Below are 19,059 nucleotides of genomic sequence, written 5' to 3'. Positions count from 1 at the left end.
AGTTTTTGACGTATGGGACAGTTTAGAGACAGATCTCATCGAATTAAGCACCAGTGCTTCCTTCAAAAATAAATTATAAAACCATCTGAATGATCTCTAAAAAATGATTTTATAAGTATATCTTGCTAACGTCGAACACCCCCTTAATAGAGGCGGTAGTGAACATCTACTACTAGTTCTGTGTTCCTTGTGTCCAGATTTACAGGCTCTTGCGTCTACTCTAGGACAACAATAATAATAAATTAATTATAATATAAAAACCGCCATAGTTATGGCATACGGATATGTTTATGTTATTATTCTGTACCTCACCTTACGCATAATACATAGAACATGTTCCCAACAGAACGAACAGCTTTCTGATTTTGGCAGTTATTACTCATTACTACAAAAGGTGCAATTTAGAATACCGAGAATGAGTTTAAATAAAAACAAATGACATGAATGCTTAATGGGTGTGAATTCAAATCAAATATCTGATTAAAGTTTGCTACATTACTATCAATTTGCAACAGTTTCTCTGAATCAATAGAACTTTCAAAAATTGAAGCGACATCTTTTGTAATAAAGATGAAAAATTGTTCGAAGTCCATCTGCCTGTTGAAAGTACATATTGTACAGGTACCGGAACACGTGTCTTCTGCAAATAAATTATTTTGGAATTAAAAACATGTCACAAAGTATTTGATATTATTTGTTAATGTTTATGAACTAGGACTAATTTGTTTCGTGCAAATGAAACTTTCTGACAGTTGTCAATGAATTAATGTTGGAATAAACCCATTCGGTTGAAGAAAAAACATTCCGTGGTATGACATATATGACTGGAGAAGTGTTACAAATATACTGACAATGTCGGAAGGAGCCCCGAATAAAATTATGATTGGGTGTTCTGTAAATTATCTGCTTTAAAAATAAATTGTTTTGTACATGATTTTATTTTCCTTTTACCTGTTAAAAAAATCATTACACAATTATTTTATACAAAAAACAACGCTGTGTTGTGAAAATACTTGAGTACGGTCCTCAAACAAACTGAAGGTGTATGAATTGCTGAAATAAAACGCAACTATTGATCGGACTCGACTTGTGGTAAGGTACGTTATTTTGACAATTTTGACATTAGGAAATAACAGACGGTTGTTTTAAAGACAATTTTGAAAATTAAAAAAATATATTAAAAAGATGGTAATTTTCTCTAGGGGCATAAAGATTAGAAGACAAAGTATTGTTTACAAAATGCTGCAAATTGTTTGGTGTATGTCGGCGAAAAAATTTAGTACAGACCTGCGTTATCACAATGAGTAATTCTGTGGCGGCGTCAATAACAGTTTATATATACGTAAGCCATTGCACATCGGACAGTGGCCACTAAAGAAGCTTCCACATCTCAGGAAATGGCGTAAAAGTTTACTTCGTTGTTGTTATAAAGACTGCAAAGTGTTTCATTTGGAAATTTTCCCTCCTCTAAAGAAAACGATAAACATCTGAGAAGTTCCATGAACAAGAGAAACTGTAATGGCAAATGTAAGTTATCTGCATTGTTGTTACTTCATATGTTCTGATAAATAATAAAATAATTTTAACACAGTAATTATAAAAATAACAATGCACAGCTGAAAAATGTGATTGTGATGAAATTATGAAATGAAGTGCCCGAAAATGATCAATTATTTGTTAAAATGGAAGTTGACTGTAAAAATTTCGAAAAAATTCATCGGCAAAATTCATATACCAAGTTTCTTTTTTGATAGAGTTCTCAGTGGTGTTAGAAATTTTGAGAACCGTGCTTTATTTCATATTTTAGAAGTAAGATGTTTTTAAAACAACAGTTTGGCGAAACATGTGCCATAGAACCAGATATGAAATATTTCTTGGGAAATTTCAAAACGAATCGATTTTTTTTTTATTTATTTTGCACATTATGGTCAATATTTGTTAACGGTACTCTAGATTTATTTATGAACATTATTCAGATAATAATATTTATGAGCATTAAGGGTTTCTTTAATTTTCTATAATAATAACAATGGGAATACTTTGTTAGTATTGTCTGAAGCACATGCAGAAATTTTTTTGAAATTGTTTTGTTGCAATTGAATGCATTTTAACGAAATATTGTTTAATTTTTGAGATGTAAATTTTATTAACAATAAAAAATATAGGAGAACGCAATGTGTTGTGGTTTGCAAAATTTCAATTCTGTAATCTGCAAATTTTCCCACAATGGTGCAACGCTTTCCCATAATACGATAACACAGGACAGAAATTGCGGTTTTTTTTTGATAAGGGAAGATTACGATAAGAATGTGTGTGGAGTTTCCTCTTTGACGTTATACTACATAAAATGCTGTCTTGATAATAATTGAGTTATATTAGTACATATATTGATAATTATATTTTGTTATTATTATGTCGGTTTTTTAATTAGCACAAAAATATATATATTTGAACTGGTATTTCTAAAATATGGGTGAAACTTCTGTCATAAATTTTATCAAATAACGTTAAGTTATTAACGAAATCAACAAGAATTATTACTTTAAATTCGGTAACTGTTCACAGCGGTTTGACATATTTATGTAAATTATCTAAAATTTGACGTTTCGTAAAAAGGGTTCAAGATTTATACATGCACATTAATTGTCTTCAAGAGAATTTTAAATATATGAAATGTTATTTAGACGAGTATTTGTGTTTTAAAAGTTAATGTCATCGACTAACAAACTTCGTTAAAAAACAGTATTAATTTACTTATAATTTCTATTTGAACTACATTTACTTAAAATCTACATTTTGATTTTATTTCGCACTAGTTGCATAATCAAAATTTCATATATAGGGTATCCTATTTAAAAAAAGTCATCTTTTAAATGAAATAACTTATGTATTCGAAAATAATTGTCCATTGTCACCCTAAATTAGTTTGATTAGACTGCGTTATAGAATGTTTTAGTAATCTATGAAAATCCGTACTGTTCAACTAAGAATCACTGGACCAATCTATATACTGGTAGTCTAAGTTGTTTAAGGTGATAGAAGTTTGAAATTTTAAAGACTTAATTAACAGAAAAATACCTTTAAAATGTTCTGATGGTGGAATCGGATCGCTTTCAATTTTTGCAAAAAAGATACAATTTTTGTCTCATTGCATTTGAAAAATTAAAGTACAAATTTTATCACTGATGGAAAACCTACACAACGATAAAACGCCAAAAGTATATTCACAGGCTTTTATGTCAAATGAACATATGAAGTGTTATAATTTTATCTTTTCAAATAGCTGATCTGTTGTTGAAAAAATAAAAATATTCAGTTTAACAGAGTTACGGAAAAATGGAAAAACAAGATATCAATAACGTTTTAAACTTCTATCTTTTCAAATAATGAAATATTGTCGCATATTCAAACTTTACAACCTATTTTTGGGCACACGATTCTAAATTCGCTAAATCTAAAACGCAGTTAAATTTATTTAAAGTACCTACTTCTGTCTATTCCAGACATTTTATAAGCGTCCAGGTACGACAGACAAAGGAAAAGACTACGAAGATTTCTCTGTCGCTAATCTCGTTCTACGACTAGTCACGAATAAGCAAATTCAAAATTTCCAAATATCATCCAACGACGAAAACTTCGGCGCTTTCGATGACGTTGTTTTAGAGTACCAGACGGACAACAACTCTGAAGAAAAGTACGCCTTACAACTGAAACATGTCAGAGGAAAAACCCTAACACTGAAAGCACTGACAGAAGACAGCGGAAACTACAGTATCAAGAAATACTTTAAATCTTACCAACAATTCAAGAAAAACGCCGGAGGCTATAAACTCGCAATTCTAACCAACGCAAAATTTGAGGCCCAAGGTGGCACACCGCTTGAGTTTTTTGACGAAAACGAAAAAATCCTTGTAAAGGCAGTGAAATGCGAGGCAAATCCGTTTATAAACATGTCGCAGAAGTCAGACCAGTGCTACAAGTTCCAAATCGAGAAGGACTGTAATTTTGCGAAATTGGCTCAGTACGATGAATTTTTTCAAGCTTTCTTTTTGTACCCAAATCAAGAAAACGTAGATCAAGTGAAAATTAATGTCTTGACGAGATTTGAAGATAATTTTTGTTCTAATATTTCAATCGGGGAAAAGTATCTCCAGTTTGTAGCAGAATGGAGCATTCGGGAAGGGATGAAAGAGAAGTTGGATAGAGACATGATGAGGAAAGTGATCGGAATGCAAGTGTTATTGCCATATATACAACCATTAGTTTTCACTTCCGTCAATGAGAATATCAAATTGTTACAAAAAGTAATTGATACATTTAACGTAACGTGCTTTGATGAAGATTGTTTAGATTGTGTGAGACAAATCTGGGGCGACGCTAGTAGTGATTTAAAAGATATGACACAAATAAATTCTTTATGTCAACAATATCAACTGTCGTTAAAATGTATCGAGTCCATTGAAGAATTAAGTGACACCGAGGCTTCCCAACTTTTGTGGTTGATGAGGAAAGCTCCACTAATAATAACAAGAAATTCTTCGACTCTTCAAGTTTTAGATTTGTGCCACGATCTAAAATTTGTTCTGTTGGGAAGTCAGCCATCGGAATTATCAAAAATATCAATTTTTCACAGACTGTCAAACATAACCGATTCTCTTTTATTGGAGGAGATAACTATCAATTTCAAGTGTTCCTTTCAAGGAAAACAGCCAGTAACCTTGCAGGCGATGATGGAACAAAACGAAGGCATTAAACACATCGTGACAACAAATGAACTCTTGCAGATGGCAAATGACTCGTGTCGAATAGGAGGTGGTCAAGATTTAATACCATCTCCTTACATCAGTAGAAGTCTTTTGAAAAATCTTATAGAAGTAAAATTTTTAGATTCAGTAGACAACGACACGACAGTTATAATTAGCAACTTTTCTAAAAACAACTTTAATGGGAAGAGATATGAGGTAATATTTTTCGACAAAGACAAAGACGAAAGCGGCGAAAATCTAGACTTACTAGACGATGTCGGTTTAGTTAAAGGCAAGTTATACGTAACAGAAAATGAATTATCTGTTAGTTCCGCTAAAAACTTCTCATCGTCGGAAAAATTCCATTTTTTTAGAATGAACGACGATGGACACCTTGAGTGGATATCTAGTAGAGGAGGTGTGAGCGATTTAGACCAATATGCAATGATAGACTACTTTATGGAAGAAGCAGAGCTCTTGGAATCACTCAACAATAATATTGATATTATCAACGGTGATCCTGGTATGGGCAAATCCCTCTTGATGAGCAATTTAAAAAACAATTTTTCTCCAAGTATATGGACAATTATATTCTCTTCGAAAGACATTTCTTTTTTATGTTCTCATCTCAGAAACAGAAGTGGTAACTTTGAAGCTTTTATAGATTTTATTATGAACGAGAAGTATGGCCATGGAAAAATTTTCGACAAGAAGTTATTAAAGTTGTTAATTAAGAGCGGTCACGTGGTTTACTTCTGGGATGCTCTGGATGAAATATCGGACAAAGAGTTAAAACAAGTTACCAACCTTATTCAGAAGCTTTCTAAGAAATGTTATAAACAATTTGTAACTTGCCGTCCCCACTTGAAGAAAGCTCTAGAGAAAAAATTTACAGTTTTGTCAAAGACCTTAACTCAATTCGACGTCTCTCAACAACTGGCTTACATGGAAAAGCGATTCTGTTCGTTTTTCAGTGAAGACAATCTCAAAAACTTAATAGCAGAAATTCAAAAGAAGATAGTTGAGACTGACCACTTCGCTATTTTAAGCGTTCCTATACAAATGTTCATGTTAACAGAACTGTTTCTAAAAAACCCTGACAAATACGTGAGCTTGTTAGAAGGAGTTTTATCTATAACAGATTTGTACCACCACTTTATCGAAGAAAGCTTTGCCTTCTACTTCAGAGACAAAGCAAACGTGTCGTCTCCAAATCATATATTGCAACAATCGCTTGATTTGGATAAAAAATACAGGATCGCCAATTACGAGAAACTGTCGTTGGAGCTGTTGTTTGGAAAAGAGTTTTTATTGCCAGAAAATACCAACATAGACGAATTCTTGCAAGAGATAGAACAAGAAGGTGACAGTTGTGGATTCATTCTCGAAGTAACGAAGTACGGGAAAGTCGTATTTGTCCACAATTCGTACGCTGAGTACTTTGTTGCTAGCTTCTTGTCGAAACACAGCGAGGTATGGCGGCAACTTTCAGACATAATATTCATTACAAAATTTACAAACATTCGACTCTTTTTTGATTTGATATTGGCTAGAGACTGCCTTGCACACGTTGCCGTTTTGCAGAAAAACTTAGAAGCTCTAAAAAGATACGAAAATTTAATAGATCGTAGAGATCTAGGAGGTAGAACTGCCTTACATTTAGCATGTTCCTGGGGTGTACGCTATCCACTGTTGAAAATATCAAAACAGTCTAATTATTACCTCATCGATGACGAATCTGCCGAAGATTTCACTATTGAAGTGGAAAGTTCAATCTACATAAAGATTTTAGAATTTTTGTTGGACAAATGTAACATCTACGAGGAAGATCGTCTGTTTAATCTAAATTCAAAGTCGTACGCAGAGAAACTCAACTGTTTGGTAACTTTAATGACCATGAACCTAAAATACCACTTTCGAATTTCCGATTCGGATTTAATCGTCTGCAACATTCTCTACTACTCTGTGCTGTTGGGAGATGCAGCTGCTCTAAATTTGTTTGACGATGCGAAGTACGTTGTCGCGAAGTTAGGTGGTCGATCTTTACTACACTTCGCAGTTGTCAAGAACAACATAAAGTGTGTTGAAAAACTCCTTTCCTTTCCTACATATCGCATACATCTAGACAGTTTGGATCATTTTGCTTCCACCACACCTCTGATTTTAGCTTGTCTATATGGCTACAACGACATCGTCGAACTACTACTCAAATTCAAAGCAGATGCAAATATGTCTAATAAAATAAACTTGACACCGTTGCATCTAGCTGCTGCCTATGGTCACCACAATATTGTAGTAACTTTGATAAAGTATGGTGCTAAGGCTAATGCACAAGATGAAAAAAAGGCTACACCTCTACACTTCGCTTGTGATGGCTCATATGAAAACATAGTCAACTTTTTGTTACTATCAGGTGCCGATAGTAACGTCAAGACGAAAAAAGGAGTTACGCCGTTGTGTCTGTGTGCTAATAAGGGTTCCACTGGAGCGGCACTGTCTCTAATCTTGAGTGGTGCTGACGTTAATCTTCCACTCAACGATGGAAGAACGCCTCTACATCTAGCTGCTTACAACGGCCACGAACATATCGTCGAAAGTTTAATAGCATACGGTGCAGACACCAATCCTGTTGAAAGTCAGAATGGTTACACTCCACTTCATGTCGCTTCAGCTCATGGACATCTCCAAGTCGTGACGTTGTTATTAAAAGCAAACGCCAATCCGAACTTTGTCGACAGAGACGGCATTACACCAGTGTACCTATCGTCTCAGAACGGACACGTCGACGTTACTAAAACCCTCTTAACTTTCAAAGCCGATATAAACATCTACAATCAGTTTGGAGTTACTCCACTAGCAATAGCGTGTCATCGAGAGCAAGCCCAAATCGTCGACTTTTTGTCAAAACACGGCGCAGACGTTGATTTTCGTACAAACGACGGCTGGACACCTCTTTACGTGGCTTGTTCTCGTAGAAACCTGAAGATGGTACAAAGTTTGTTAATCGCTAAAGCTAATCCGAACATTTCTGATAGAGAAGGTTCGAGACCTCTTCACGCTGCTTGTTCTAACGGTGCCATAGAAATCGTCGAGCTGTTGTTGATGTACAAAGCTAATGTTAATGCTGTTGATGCTTCCGGGGTGCAGCCGCTTCATCTTGCTGTCGATAAAGGAAGCAAAGAGCTGGCGGAGCTTTTGATACGAATGGGGGCAGATATTGAAGCTTCGATTAGACGTGGATGGAAGTCTCTTCACATTGCTTGTTCGCACGGATTTATCCAAATTGTTGGTGTGTTGATCGAAGCGGGGGTGAAGATAGACAACGTTGCTGTCGAAGTAGCGCAATCTAAAGGATATAGTGAGATAGTTGAATTGTTGATGAAGACAAGGACTCAGAGGCGTAGACAATCTGGCAGGTGTTCTTTGTGTTGAAAAGAAATAACTACTGTGGATAATACTTACTAAAGTGTATTAAACTAGATTTTTAGAATAAAAAAGTAGTTAACTATTCCCGTTTGCTATTTGAGGCCTTGCGACTATTTATCCTAAGATACTCGTATATTTTCGGATAGCTATGTTGAGCACAAAAGTTTATAGAAATGATTACAAGCTTCGTCAGCGTTGGTCAGACCATATGAAGACTCCTAATCGATATTTAAAATATCAAGATATAATGAGTAATGACTTAAACCTAAAATTGTATAGTTTCGCAGTTATACATACAAGAAAATTTACCTGAGATATTTGTTTAACAGAAATATTTATGCTTGAAATTTGAAATATCTGTCACTACAGAATGGTTCTGTTGTAAAAAGCTTTGTCTGTCAAATGTGTAACTGGCGAATTTTGTACCCACAACATTTCGTTTAAATTCTGTACTCAACATATTTTAAACAATCTTGTCAAAAGTCTGATTAACTGTGTGAAATCCTTCAGTAACTTCGGTTGGAGTAATGATTCTAAAAAAACTATGTCATATTTTTACTTTCGAGTGAATAATTCGAAAGGATTTCACTATCTGTCTTTTAGATTCATTTTCGTCGCCATGATTTACAAAAAAGTACAAACAGTTTGTTATTTCCGTTGTAGATTGAATCGAAACGTTTTCGTTTCGTCCTCTCAAAGTGACCACCTCAGATGAGTCGGTAAACGCGAATCTTCGTCTTTTTATAATTCACGTTATGCTATTGATATTACGATATCACAACGTCTACAAATTATAGATTATTGGAAATGAGAGGGGGAGTACCCGAAATTCGAACTGAATGTGTTGTTATGAGCGCGATCTAGACTCAAGTAGCGTAAGCTACAACTTATATAAATAGAAAACTACCTATTAAAAACGCAGAAATTTTAATGATTAGATATCTTGTAGTAATTGCTATATATTTTTTTAATAAATACATACAAGAAAATTATTAAGTGTCACATATTAGAAAAAAGGGGTGGGGTACTTAAAATTCCAGCAACAAAATGTTTGCGTAGACTTTTCAAATTAAGTTAATTTTTAGCTTAAAATTTATCACTGCATATTCTATTAATTCGGGTCTAATAAAAGGTACGTAAATACAAGCCAAATCATAACTAAAACATAAGTATATATATATTTTTGAATTTATTATTTATAATTTCTTACTCCTGGTTTAATCTACCGCGTGATTAGTTGAACTTTAATTATGTAGGTTTTACAAATTTGCACATAGGTCTTACATAAACAAAATTTGTTATTTTTAAAAAAACATTACATTAAAAAATAAATTCGACACAGAAAAGTGATTTTAGATCAGTTCGTCAACCAACTGATTGATGAAGAATTGCCGCTAGAATAATTTCAAAAAGATGGTGCTATGACCTATGTTTTCAGCAAGTCTTAGACGTTTTTCCCAAAACACTGGCAACAGAAGATTATGGATGATGAGTTCCAGTAATATTCATTTCATATACTCGTAGTGATGATGTCGTTGCTTCAATATTTCTACTTAATAATTTGTACCGTCATGACTCAGGACTTCCTCTTTGGACTGAGATTTTTCCGTGATTCAACTAAACACTTTCTTCGTAAACTTTTCCGACTCCTCCAATTCCCAAAAAAATCTAGTGGATGGACAGTTGTTTTCACATGTGTACTACTTATTACTTATACAGGGTCATTATAAAATATTGTAGTCGAAGAAGGCCATGATTTTGGTGACATTTTGTGCCGCCTTTTTCAGTTTTGTGGAAAGGATTACACTAATATTGGAATTTTTATTTTTAGCGCCACATTAGTTGACATTAGCGGCTGCACTGTTTCAACGCTTCATCAAATTCTGTCAGATGTCAATAATTTTTTCGTTTGTACTGGTACGTTTTCCCTCACTTTGTGCGTTAATTGACTTGTCTTGTTTTCATTTTTGCTGTCTTCCCCTTTGTTAGAACTTTAATAAGTGTCTCAAAAAACAGTTTTTATCAAAACTACAGATCATTGTGGAATAATCTCAGGTAATGAACAGAGAGGAATAACTATGGTCAGTGTTACAAATGATTTTTTGGCGCAATCATCATGCCTATTACCGTAATGGGGTGTTAAATGAGGATGGGGATGGAGTGTACTCTGTGGAAGCGTCTAAAAACGAGTATCTAGTGAAATGTTCTGTTGTCATTGATGAAGAATCTTTGAAGACGCTATATGGCGAATTATGGCCAGATTTAACGACACTGGTAGCATTTCTAAGTGAAAACCGACGGGGAGACCTCAAGTTAGTGAAGACGTTGTTGAAGATTTAAGGATGAGAATGGAACAAAGTCCGAATAAAGCTTTGTCAAAACTCTTTACTGTCCGGAGTACCATACAGCCCATGTCAGAAAATCGTAAAAGAGAAGTTACATATGCATCCATACCAGATTTTGTTGGTTCAGGAGCTGCAACCAGCTGATTTTCCTTGCCGCGTTGGGTAGTGTAGTTGGTTTCAAGCTGATATGGACGATAACGGGATTCTCGATTTGTCGTTCTTTTCTGATGAAGCCTGGTTTCATCTGTTAGGCTATTATGTCAACTGACAGAACTTCAGAATTTGGTGTATAGAAAATACTCACGCTTTTGAAGAAACACCATCACACGCAATGAAGGTTGGTGTGTGGTTAGCAGACGACGATTCATAGGCCTGATACTTTTTCAAGTAAATGAATGTGATCAATAAACAAAATTAGATGTAGAAAGTGTATGTAGGTACTGCAATAAAGTTTTTTATTTTCAGTAACTTTCATTTTTCTTTCGGTGTTAGTTGCATTCTCTTAATTTAAAACTTACTTCAACTTACTGTTTAGTAATAATTGTAATTTTACTATTAGGAAAGTTAAAAATCTTTATTAAAATTTCTGTTGTTTCAAGAGATCTCATAATCAGCTACAGAACTCTTAACACTATGCTCCTGAAATTTTATTGGTTTTTTCATCTTTTTTCTTATAGAAATTTTGAAAAATCTTGATATTAGGATGGCCATGTGGGCGTGTTTTGGGTAGAACCTCTTTGACATTCCTGTTATGCAGATCTGGCATGTTTCAGATATCTAGAAACTGCAAAGCTGAAGGTAATGTTTGGACATAGCAATTTTCACCTATTGTAGGGATGAAGATCAAGGATTTCAGTTGTGTTTTTTCAACAGAAAAGCACCGGTCACAAACCATGTCTGCACCAATATTTTGACGATTCCTTACAATTTACAAACAGAACTTTCGCGGGATCACAACTTTGGCAAAATTATTTACTGCAAAAACTCATTAGGTACTCATAGTGTTCGTTAACTGTGATAAGACTTGCTCTGCCATTGTCCATTACGTGATTTTTCACAATTTTTACCTTCAGGGTACCTATAAAACTGTAATTTTTACTTCCCGAGCGTAAGCAAAGGAAGTATTGTAATTGAGTCCGTCGGTCGACTCTCTACTTTTACGTTTTCTCGATCTTTCATGACCCCTAGAAGACGAAGAAATAGGTCTCCCATTTCCGTCTGTCTGTCCGTCTGTCCGTCTGTCCGTCTGTCCGTCTGTCCGTCTGTCCGTCCGTCTGTCCGTCTGTCCGTCTGTCCGTCCGTCTGTCCGTCTGTCCGTCTGTTGTCCCGGATTTTTATTAGACAGATAATCTCCGAAAGTACTCGACCGATTGTTGTGAAATTTTGTACTTATATTAAGAATATCATGTAGATGGTAAAACGCTAACCAAAATTTGTCTAATCATCCCCACCACTAATGCGATGACGTCACTTCAAAATTGTACATAGTAAATGGGTTTTCAATTGTATAAAATAACATAGTCCTACACATGTAGTTTACAACTCTGAATCGACTTTTCACCCGAAACGTCCAGATTTTTGGAAAAAAAAATCAAAATTATAAAACAATATTTTGAAATTTAATTTTTAATCTGCTAACCAGAATGCTTTGAAATGTTGCAGATGTTTTAAGGCTATAAAGAGCATCATAAATCTTTAGTCAAAAAATATTTACTTATCCCCTCCAAAAACTTGATGACGTCAGCTTAAAAGTTCGTGGAATAAATCATATCTAAAATGTACAAAATATGATGAGTCTGTACTTGTGATCTATCACTCCATTCATATTTTTTGGATTTGCATATACAGGGTGACTCAAAAAAATTAATGAATGCGTAAATATATTTTATTGATTTAATCAGGAACTACAAAACCGAATGCTCTGAAATCTTGCAGATGTTTTAAGGCTATAAAGAGCATCATAAATCTTTACTCAAAAAATATTTGCTTATCCCCTCCAAAAACTTGATGACGTCAGCTCAAAAGTTTGTGGAATAAATCATATCTAAAATGTACAAAATATGATGAGTCCGTACTTGTGATCTATCACTCCATTCATATTTTTTGGATTTCTATATACAGGGTGACTCCAAAAAATTAATGAATGCGTGAATATATTTTATTGAGTTAATCAAGAACTACAAAACCGAATGCTTTGAAATCTTGCAGATATTTTAAGGTTATAAAGAGCATCATAAATCTTTAGTCAGAATATAGTTGGTTATCCCCTCCAAAAACTTGTTGACGTCAGCTCAAAAGTTTGCCGAATAAATCCTATCTAGAATATACAAAATATGATGAGTCTGTACTTGTAATTTATCATTCCATTCATATTTTTTGAATTTGCATATACCGGGTAACTCAAAAAAAAATATATGAAATCTACTGCGAAAAAAAACACAATAGGCATGCAGTCGTCACGTTTCCAACAGCGAGGGAAGTACTGGCTAAACTCTTTAGACCAATTTTTTAAATAATTACCGTGTTCATTGGTTTCGACAAACTTAACCTCACTTTTTGGATTTCATTATTTGAAAAATTATTGCTTCTTTGCAAAACAGACCAGATGATTTATTCTGTTCAACTCCAATCGACTTTCCAAGGTGTAATTCATGACAAAGCCCTTGAACGTTTTTCTGACAATTTACAATTTTTGAAACTGAAATGTATTGCAGTGGCGTTCACAAATGCTCGATAACACTGCAACCCTTAATGCTCTGGCCTGGCGTCTTTTCGTGTCTATTTAAAATGAAATTAAACCGCGAACCGGGCATTTCAATTTTTGACACATCTGACAGATTTGTTTGGACGTTCGTGACATTTCAAAACAGTTCAAATCATTTTGGTGATTAGCGGCACGAGAAAAATTTCATTTGTTTTTCATAGGTGAGTTGACTACAATATTTTATAATGACCCTGTATTATTAATTCATTTCACTAATATCTTTCCCTTTACAGATGCATGACCAAATATATCTCATTTTGTTCGTCTACCATTGTTTGATATGGACAGCTTCTGTTCCCACCACTGTAGCCCAGGTATGTACACATACTCGTATATTACTTGAAACAAAAATCTACATATTTAGTTCTTTAGAGTCACAATTCCACAACGTCTCCACTCCATCATGCAGTTTCCAGTGATTCGAAAATCTCAACACCAATTCCAATCGTTCCAAAGTTAGATTTTTTACCGTTTGGTGTTTTCAACAAAATATTTGGACTTTCACCAAATTTCGCAACTCCCTCACAACATAAAGTTTCCAGGATTAGAAAAAGTGTAAAACCAGATTTGGATTTTCCAAACCAACCTTTTTTTAAATTCGACAACACATTTACCTTTTCACCAATTTCAAAATTCGAGATTGCCACTGTTAGATCTGTGTCTTCTGTTGAAAATTCGGGATGGCATTTTAGTGTAAATGGGAATTACCAAAACAACCACAACGATAAACCCGTTCGCGACGATATTACTAATTTTCATAGAAATCTGCCGCCACTTGATATTCCAAGGTGGCGTAACCTTGGAACACCAAATTTCAACGTACCAAGGCCTTCGGTAAATGCTGGACCTGCAGGATCTTCCGCTAAATATGGGTATGTGATTTGAGTTCTTTTTGTGGTTCTTACACGAAATTCAACTTTTAGTGGAATAGGAGGAGCAGCAGGGGTTGGTGTACTTGTCGCAAGTTGGTTCGCTTGTTGTAGAAAAAAATCTAGAAACAGTCGGGATGCTGAAGCAAATGAAGATCAACAAAATGATACATCAGTTTCGACGGCAAGAAGTAAGGAAACGGATTATTGGATTTTTCTTAATAACAAAGTGATTTTGAGCAGAAAACAACTTCACTGCTTAAATTTCAAAAACTTTGATTAAAATGTTTTTTAGGTGACATTTTAATTATTGTATTTTTGCAGGTCAGGGACCACGTGCTTCTAATAGACATGTAGTAGATGTTTAAAGTCACTCTGCTACATACTATTTAAATCGTCTACCCTCTGTGTGTGTTGAAAAGCATGGTTGAAAAGGAAAAAAGAAAGGCAAGCTTGTGAGTAAGAATAAAGATGTGATTTGCTTTATTCTTAGTTCTATAAATAGTTAGTTTACAATGTATAAAATCAATAATACGCCACTTTTACATAAATTTTGTTTTTTTTTTCGCGATTTATTAGGAAGTTAAACTTTTTATTTCCGGAGAATTTGTATTCCCATATTTGTAAAATCGTTTCGTTTACTATATTCCTCGAGCGTAAGCTAAGGGAGTATTGTAATAGGGTCTACCAAACGAACGACTAATTCATGTTTTCTAGATGTGTCATGACCCCCATAGCACATTAAGTCTCCTGTTTCCGTTTGTCTGTCCGTCTGCCGTCTGCCATCCGTCCAAGTTTTTATTAAACAGATAACCAGATTGTTAAATTTTACAAATATGTTATGATTATGAAACACGAGACATTGCATACTTCATCTGATAAATACAAAGCAACACTTCACTGTCTTGGTAGAAAAAAATCTTCCTAGGCTGCAAAAGTTTTTGCTTTCGTTGAATCAACCAATGAAATTTAAGCCTAGCCGTTTTATATGCTGTTGATGTTCTCACTTTCAATGTTTTGTGCTATCAGTGTCAATTACAGACAACTGTCAAACGTCAATTGTCACAATTCAGTCGACCAGAATCGATTTTTGATCAGTTATGTTACAGATTTTAAAGGTGACAGACTTAGATAGGGGTTGTTTTAAATAGTTGGAATTGGAATATTAAACAAGAAGAAAAGGCTTTTCGGTGAGTAAATTTGCCACTGATCTATTTTCACATCAAAGTGAAAAACTGAATGGATATTGAAAGAAAAGATCACAGGGTTATAGAGTACAGTGACTCCACTTTTTTTTCCTAGGCTGTTTTCGTATTTTTTTCTGTCGCTCATCAACGGAGGAGTGAATATGCGAATACTCAAATAAAGTTTTGAGAAGAAGTATTTTTAATGTAAATATTGTTTTTCCAGGAAGCAACAACAAGCAAGTAAACAAGAACAGTTAGAAGAGACGTTTCATGTGACAGTTGTTAAAGTCCTAACGAGACTTAAAAACTATTTAAATAGTTCGTTTTGGTATATATCCATCCCGCCTACCTGTACGGAAACCCACATATTTATTTTACCTGAGTTGATATTTGGCCGAACCGCCATTGTTGGAAAACATTTGATACGGCTAGTGTTATGCTCGAGATATTTTCGATGTTGTTAGTGCACGGATCCCAATCAACGTCCATCAAATCGGGTCGACATGGCGGAGATAATTAGATACCTACCGACCGGTTTTAATTACCTTGTGGAAACGCGGCGGGGATTCGAGAATGACTGAAAATTGATAAACTGAGGAGAAAGAGCTTGAAGTTAAATATCCTGGGCGTGTTCAAGCAACTCGAAGTATTTTACAATATTGCGGTGTATGTGAAAGGAAAGGGAATCCACTTTAGGGCAAAATGTATATAGTTATTAAATGTAAGAGGCCAAGACTTATTTTTTGTTTGTGAAAGATTGTTTGGTAATTTTGATTGTGGTCTTATAGTTCGATTAGGTCAGATCAAACTGCTCAGGGCAGGTGAGGTCAGGTCAAAACAATTTAGGTCAGGTTGAGTGAGGTTGTAGTAGGTGAAACCAATTTGGATCCTGCTGAAAGAGATGCTCTTGATGCTTAAGTTAAAACAGCTCAGACCAGGTTAGAGCAAGTAAGGCTAGGTTAGACTATCGCAGGTTAAGTCAGGTCAAGACTTGTTTTTTCGTTTTTAAAAAATTCTGTGATAATAATTTTTAATCCTGGTGAAAGATGTTGTTGGTGGCTAAATCAGGTCTACTCCGGTCAGGTTAGGCCACGTTAGAAAAAGTCAGGTCAGGTTAGAGCAAATAAAATCAGGTCAAGATAAAGTAGATCAAGTCAGGTCAAAAATTTTATTTTTTATTTATAAAGAATTTGTTTATTTAGAATTGTGTCTAGGTCATGTATGGTCAGGTCCCCTCAGGGGACAGCAAGTTAAATAAAGATAAGTCAGTTTTCATTCTATTGAGAAAGATGTGGACAGGTTAGGTCAGGTTAGGTATGGTGAATTCAGGTGAAAACTTTAATTTTTCGTTTATAATAGAATCTATGATAATTTTGATCCTGGTGGAAGAGATGTTCATGGTGGCTAGGCCAGGTCAGGTATTTAGAACGAGTTAGGTCAGGTTAGGACCGGTTACGTTAGAGCAGGTCAGGTCAGGTTAGATTAATCAAGTCAGGTGAAGACTTTTATTTTTTGTTTATATAAGATTCTACGATAATTTTGATCCTGGAGGAAGAGATGTCTGTGGTGGCTAGGTCAGATTTGGTCAGGTCAAGTCAGACTACAGCAAGTTAGGTCCAGTCAGATCAGTTACAAAGGGTCAGGTCAGATTATAGTACTAAGATAAGGTTAGTAGGTCATGTTAGGTCGCTAACCGAGTACTAACCCCGCCCACCCGCCCCCTATTCCCTGTTCTTTATTTTCTCAGAGGGTAGTACTTCCTAGTACTTGCTAGGATAAGTCTTATATTGGCAAATGACATATCCCCAAAGAACATAGGGGCGGGTAGGCGGGGCTAGTATTTGGTATGATAAGACTGATTTTGGCAGACACTATACCCTGTAAGAAAATAGAGGGCGGGTGGGCGGGACTAGTGCTTGATAAGATAAGACTGATTTTGGCAAATGCCATACCCTCTGAGAAAATAGAGGGCGCATATTTCCTTAGTAACGAGTTAAATTCCTAAATCTGATGGATTTTTATTTTTTAACAACTCAGTCATTATTTTTTCTGACACACCCTGTATAAGCAAATAAAAAAATATTCATTATCAATTAAAAATAAATCACAAGTATAGACTCATCATATTTTGCAGATTTAAGGGTATATTCAGCATTAATTTGAGACGACCTCATTAATTTTTTAGAGGGGAATGAGCAAATATATTTTGATTAAAAATTTACCATATTATGATATTCTCCAAGATTTCAAAGGATTCGGTTTTGCAGTACCTGATTAAATCAATAAAATAAATTCACGCATTCGTTAATTTGACATGAATGTAGTGATAAATCCCATATTGATCATACTTTATACAGTTCAGATAGTATTTATCCGGCAACATTTTCAGATGATGTCATCAATTTTTTGGAGGGGATAAGCAAATATATTTTGATTAAAAATTTTTTTTAGATTTACTTTTGCTCTAAAACATCCCATAAAATCCCTATATTGACCGTCTACAATATCTCAATTTCCTAGAATGGTCTTCTTTTCGGGAATAATCTTGTACATCTCTTCAATCGTTGTATGTCATTTGCCAAAATCAGTCTTATCTTACCAAGTACTAGCCCCACCCGCCCACCCCTTACTTTCTTAGAGGCTATGTCATTTGCCAAAATAAGTCTTATCTTACGTAAGTACTAGACCCACCCATCTGCCCCCCTATTTTCTCATTTGCTAAAATCAGTCTTATCTTACCAAGTACTAGCCCCACCCACCTGCCCCTTATTTTCTCAGAGGATATGTCATTTGCCAAAATCAATCTTATCTTACGAAGTACTAGCTCCGCCCACCCGGTTCTTATTAGATGTAAAATTGAAATCAAGGTTAAAAAATTGTTTAAATTAATTTTAGAATTTGCTTTTTTTGGATGTTTATTATGCTGTTCACCCCATATAACAAAAAACATGAGCAAAAACAATAATGGATTTTTGAAGATTTGTCCTTGATAAATTACCCTTATTTTAAAAGTTAGGTCATGGTCTTGAGCTTGAGGTTGAAGGTACCATGATCTCGGAGATGCTGTACCACTGATGCAAATGTTCGCGCACACAAGTATTACCATATCGACACACTCTGAATTGGAAAAATTCACCATAAACCAACTCCCGATCGTTCGATGCAAGCAACTGATCATGACTGGTCGTTTTCGTGTTTTTGCACGTTTCTTATCAGTCACTTTTTTGGTTCTTAATCCGAGTCGTTCTGTGCCATTCATTGAAAGAAGTAGGTCAAGAAACACTACCAGCGGCGTGTATAACAATTTATACATAATTTCAAACAATTTTTTCTAGACATTGCTACCACCTAGGAGCGTGAATTTTACAGAGTGAAATAATCTTATTGTGAGCTATTCCCCATTTTTCTTCTTGCATATATTTCGAAATCACCGTGTATATACTCAGTGCTAAGAGTTTATACTTGTTCATATTTTTTAGAATTGCTTATGCAAGGTGATTCAAAAAAAGTAATGATTGAGGCGATGTGTTTTATTAACCATTTCATTGTCCGAAAATTTGACAATATATTATAATAGTACAGTACTAATAATATTGTACTACACCTTTTCATATTGATTTACTGGAATTTTTGCGGAAAAATTCGCTAGAAACAAATGCACAGGATGTTTTTACCTGTATTTTAAAAATCCATACATACAGGGTGTTTCTTTTATTTGATACA

The 19,059-nt window shown here is 34.7% G+C and overlaps 2 protein-coding genes and 1 long non-coding RNA gene across 3 annotated transcripts; 2 read left to right on the top strand and 1 right to left on the bottom strand.

The window, feature by feature from the left end:
* The first annotated feature begins 1,355 nt into the window (after positions 1 to 1,355).
* On the top strand, positions 1,356 to 8,253 carry LOC135137260 (uncharacterized). The gene is made up of 2 exons (XM_064066873.1): positions 1,356 to 1,527; positions 3,504 to 8,253. The coding sequence occupies exons 1-2, from the start codon at positions 1,519 to 1,521 to the stop codon at positions 8,175 to 8,177; spliced, it is 4,683 nt and encodes a 1,560-aa protein (XP_063922943.1). The 5' UTR covers positions 1,356 to 1,518; the 3' UTR covers positions 8,178 to 8,253.
* Positions 8,254 to 9,545: 1,292 nt separating this feature from the next.
* LOC135137261 (uncharacterized) lies at positions 9,546 to 14,700 on the top strand. The gene is made up of 5 exons (XM_064066875.1): positions 9,546 to 9,868; positions 13,514 to 13,594; positions 13,653 to 14,152; positions 14,204 to 14,340; positions 14,474 to 14,700. Exons 1-5 carry the CDS (start codon positions 9,698 to 9,700, stop codon positions 14,515 to 14,517), a joined length of 933 nt encoding a protein of 310 aa, XP_063922945.1. The 5' UTR covers positions 9,546 to 9,697; the 3' UTR covers positions 14,518 to 14,700.
* Positions 10,537 to 10,986, bottom strand: LOC135137262 (uncharacterized). The gene is made up of 2 exons (XR_010281793.1): positions 10,821 to 10,986; positions 10,537 to 10,780 (listed from the first exon to the last, which is right to left on the bottom strand). It is a non-coding gene; the product is annotated as an uncharacterized LOC135137262 (long non-coding RNA).
* Positions 14,701 to 19,059: the final 4,359 nt, after the last annotated feature.

This window comes from Zophobas morio, unplaced genomic scaffold (assembly GCF_036711695.1).
Source record: "Zophobas morio isolate AGI-343-1 ecotype UQ-CSIRO unplaced genomic scaffold, CSIRO_AGI_Zmor_V1 ptg000029l, whole genome shotgun sequence".
NCBI classification, from domain to species: Eukaryota; Metazoa; Arthropoda; class Insecta; order Coleoptera; family Tenebrionidae; genus Zophobas; species Zophobas morio.
The sequence above is the reverse complement of the archived record's forward strand: the minus strand, read 5'-3'. Positions and strand labels throughout refer to the sequence as shown.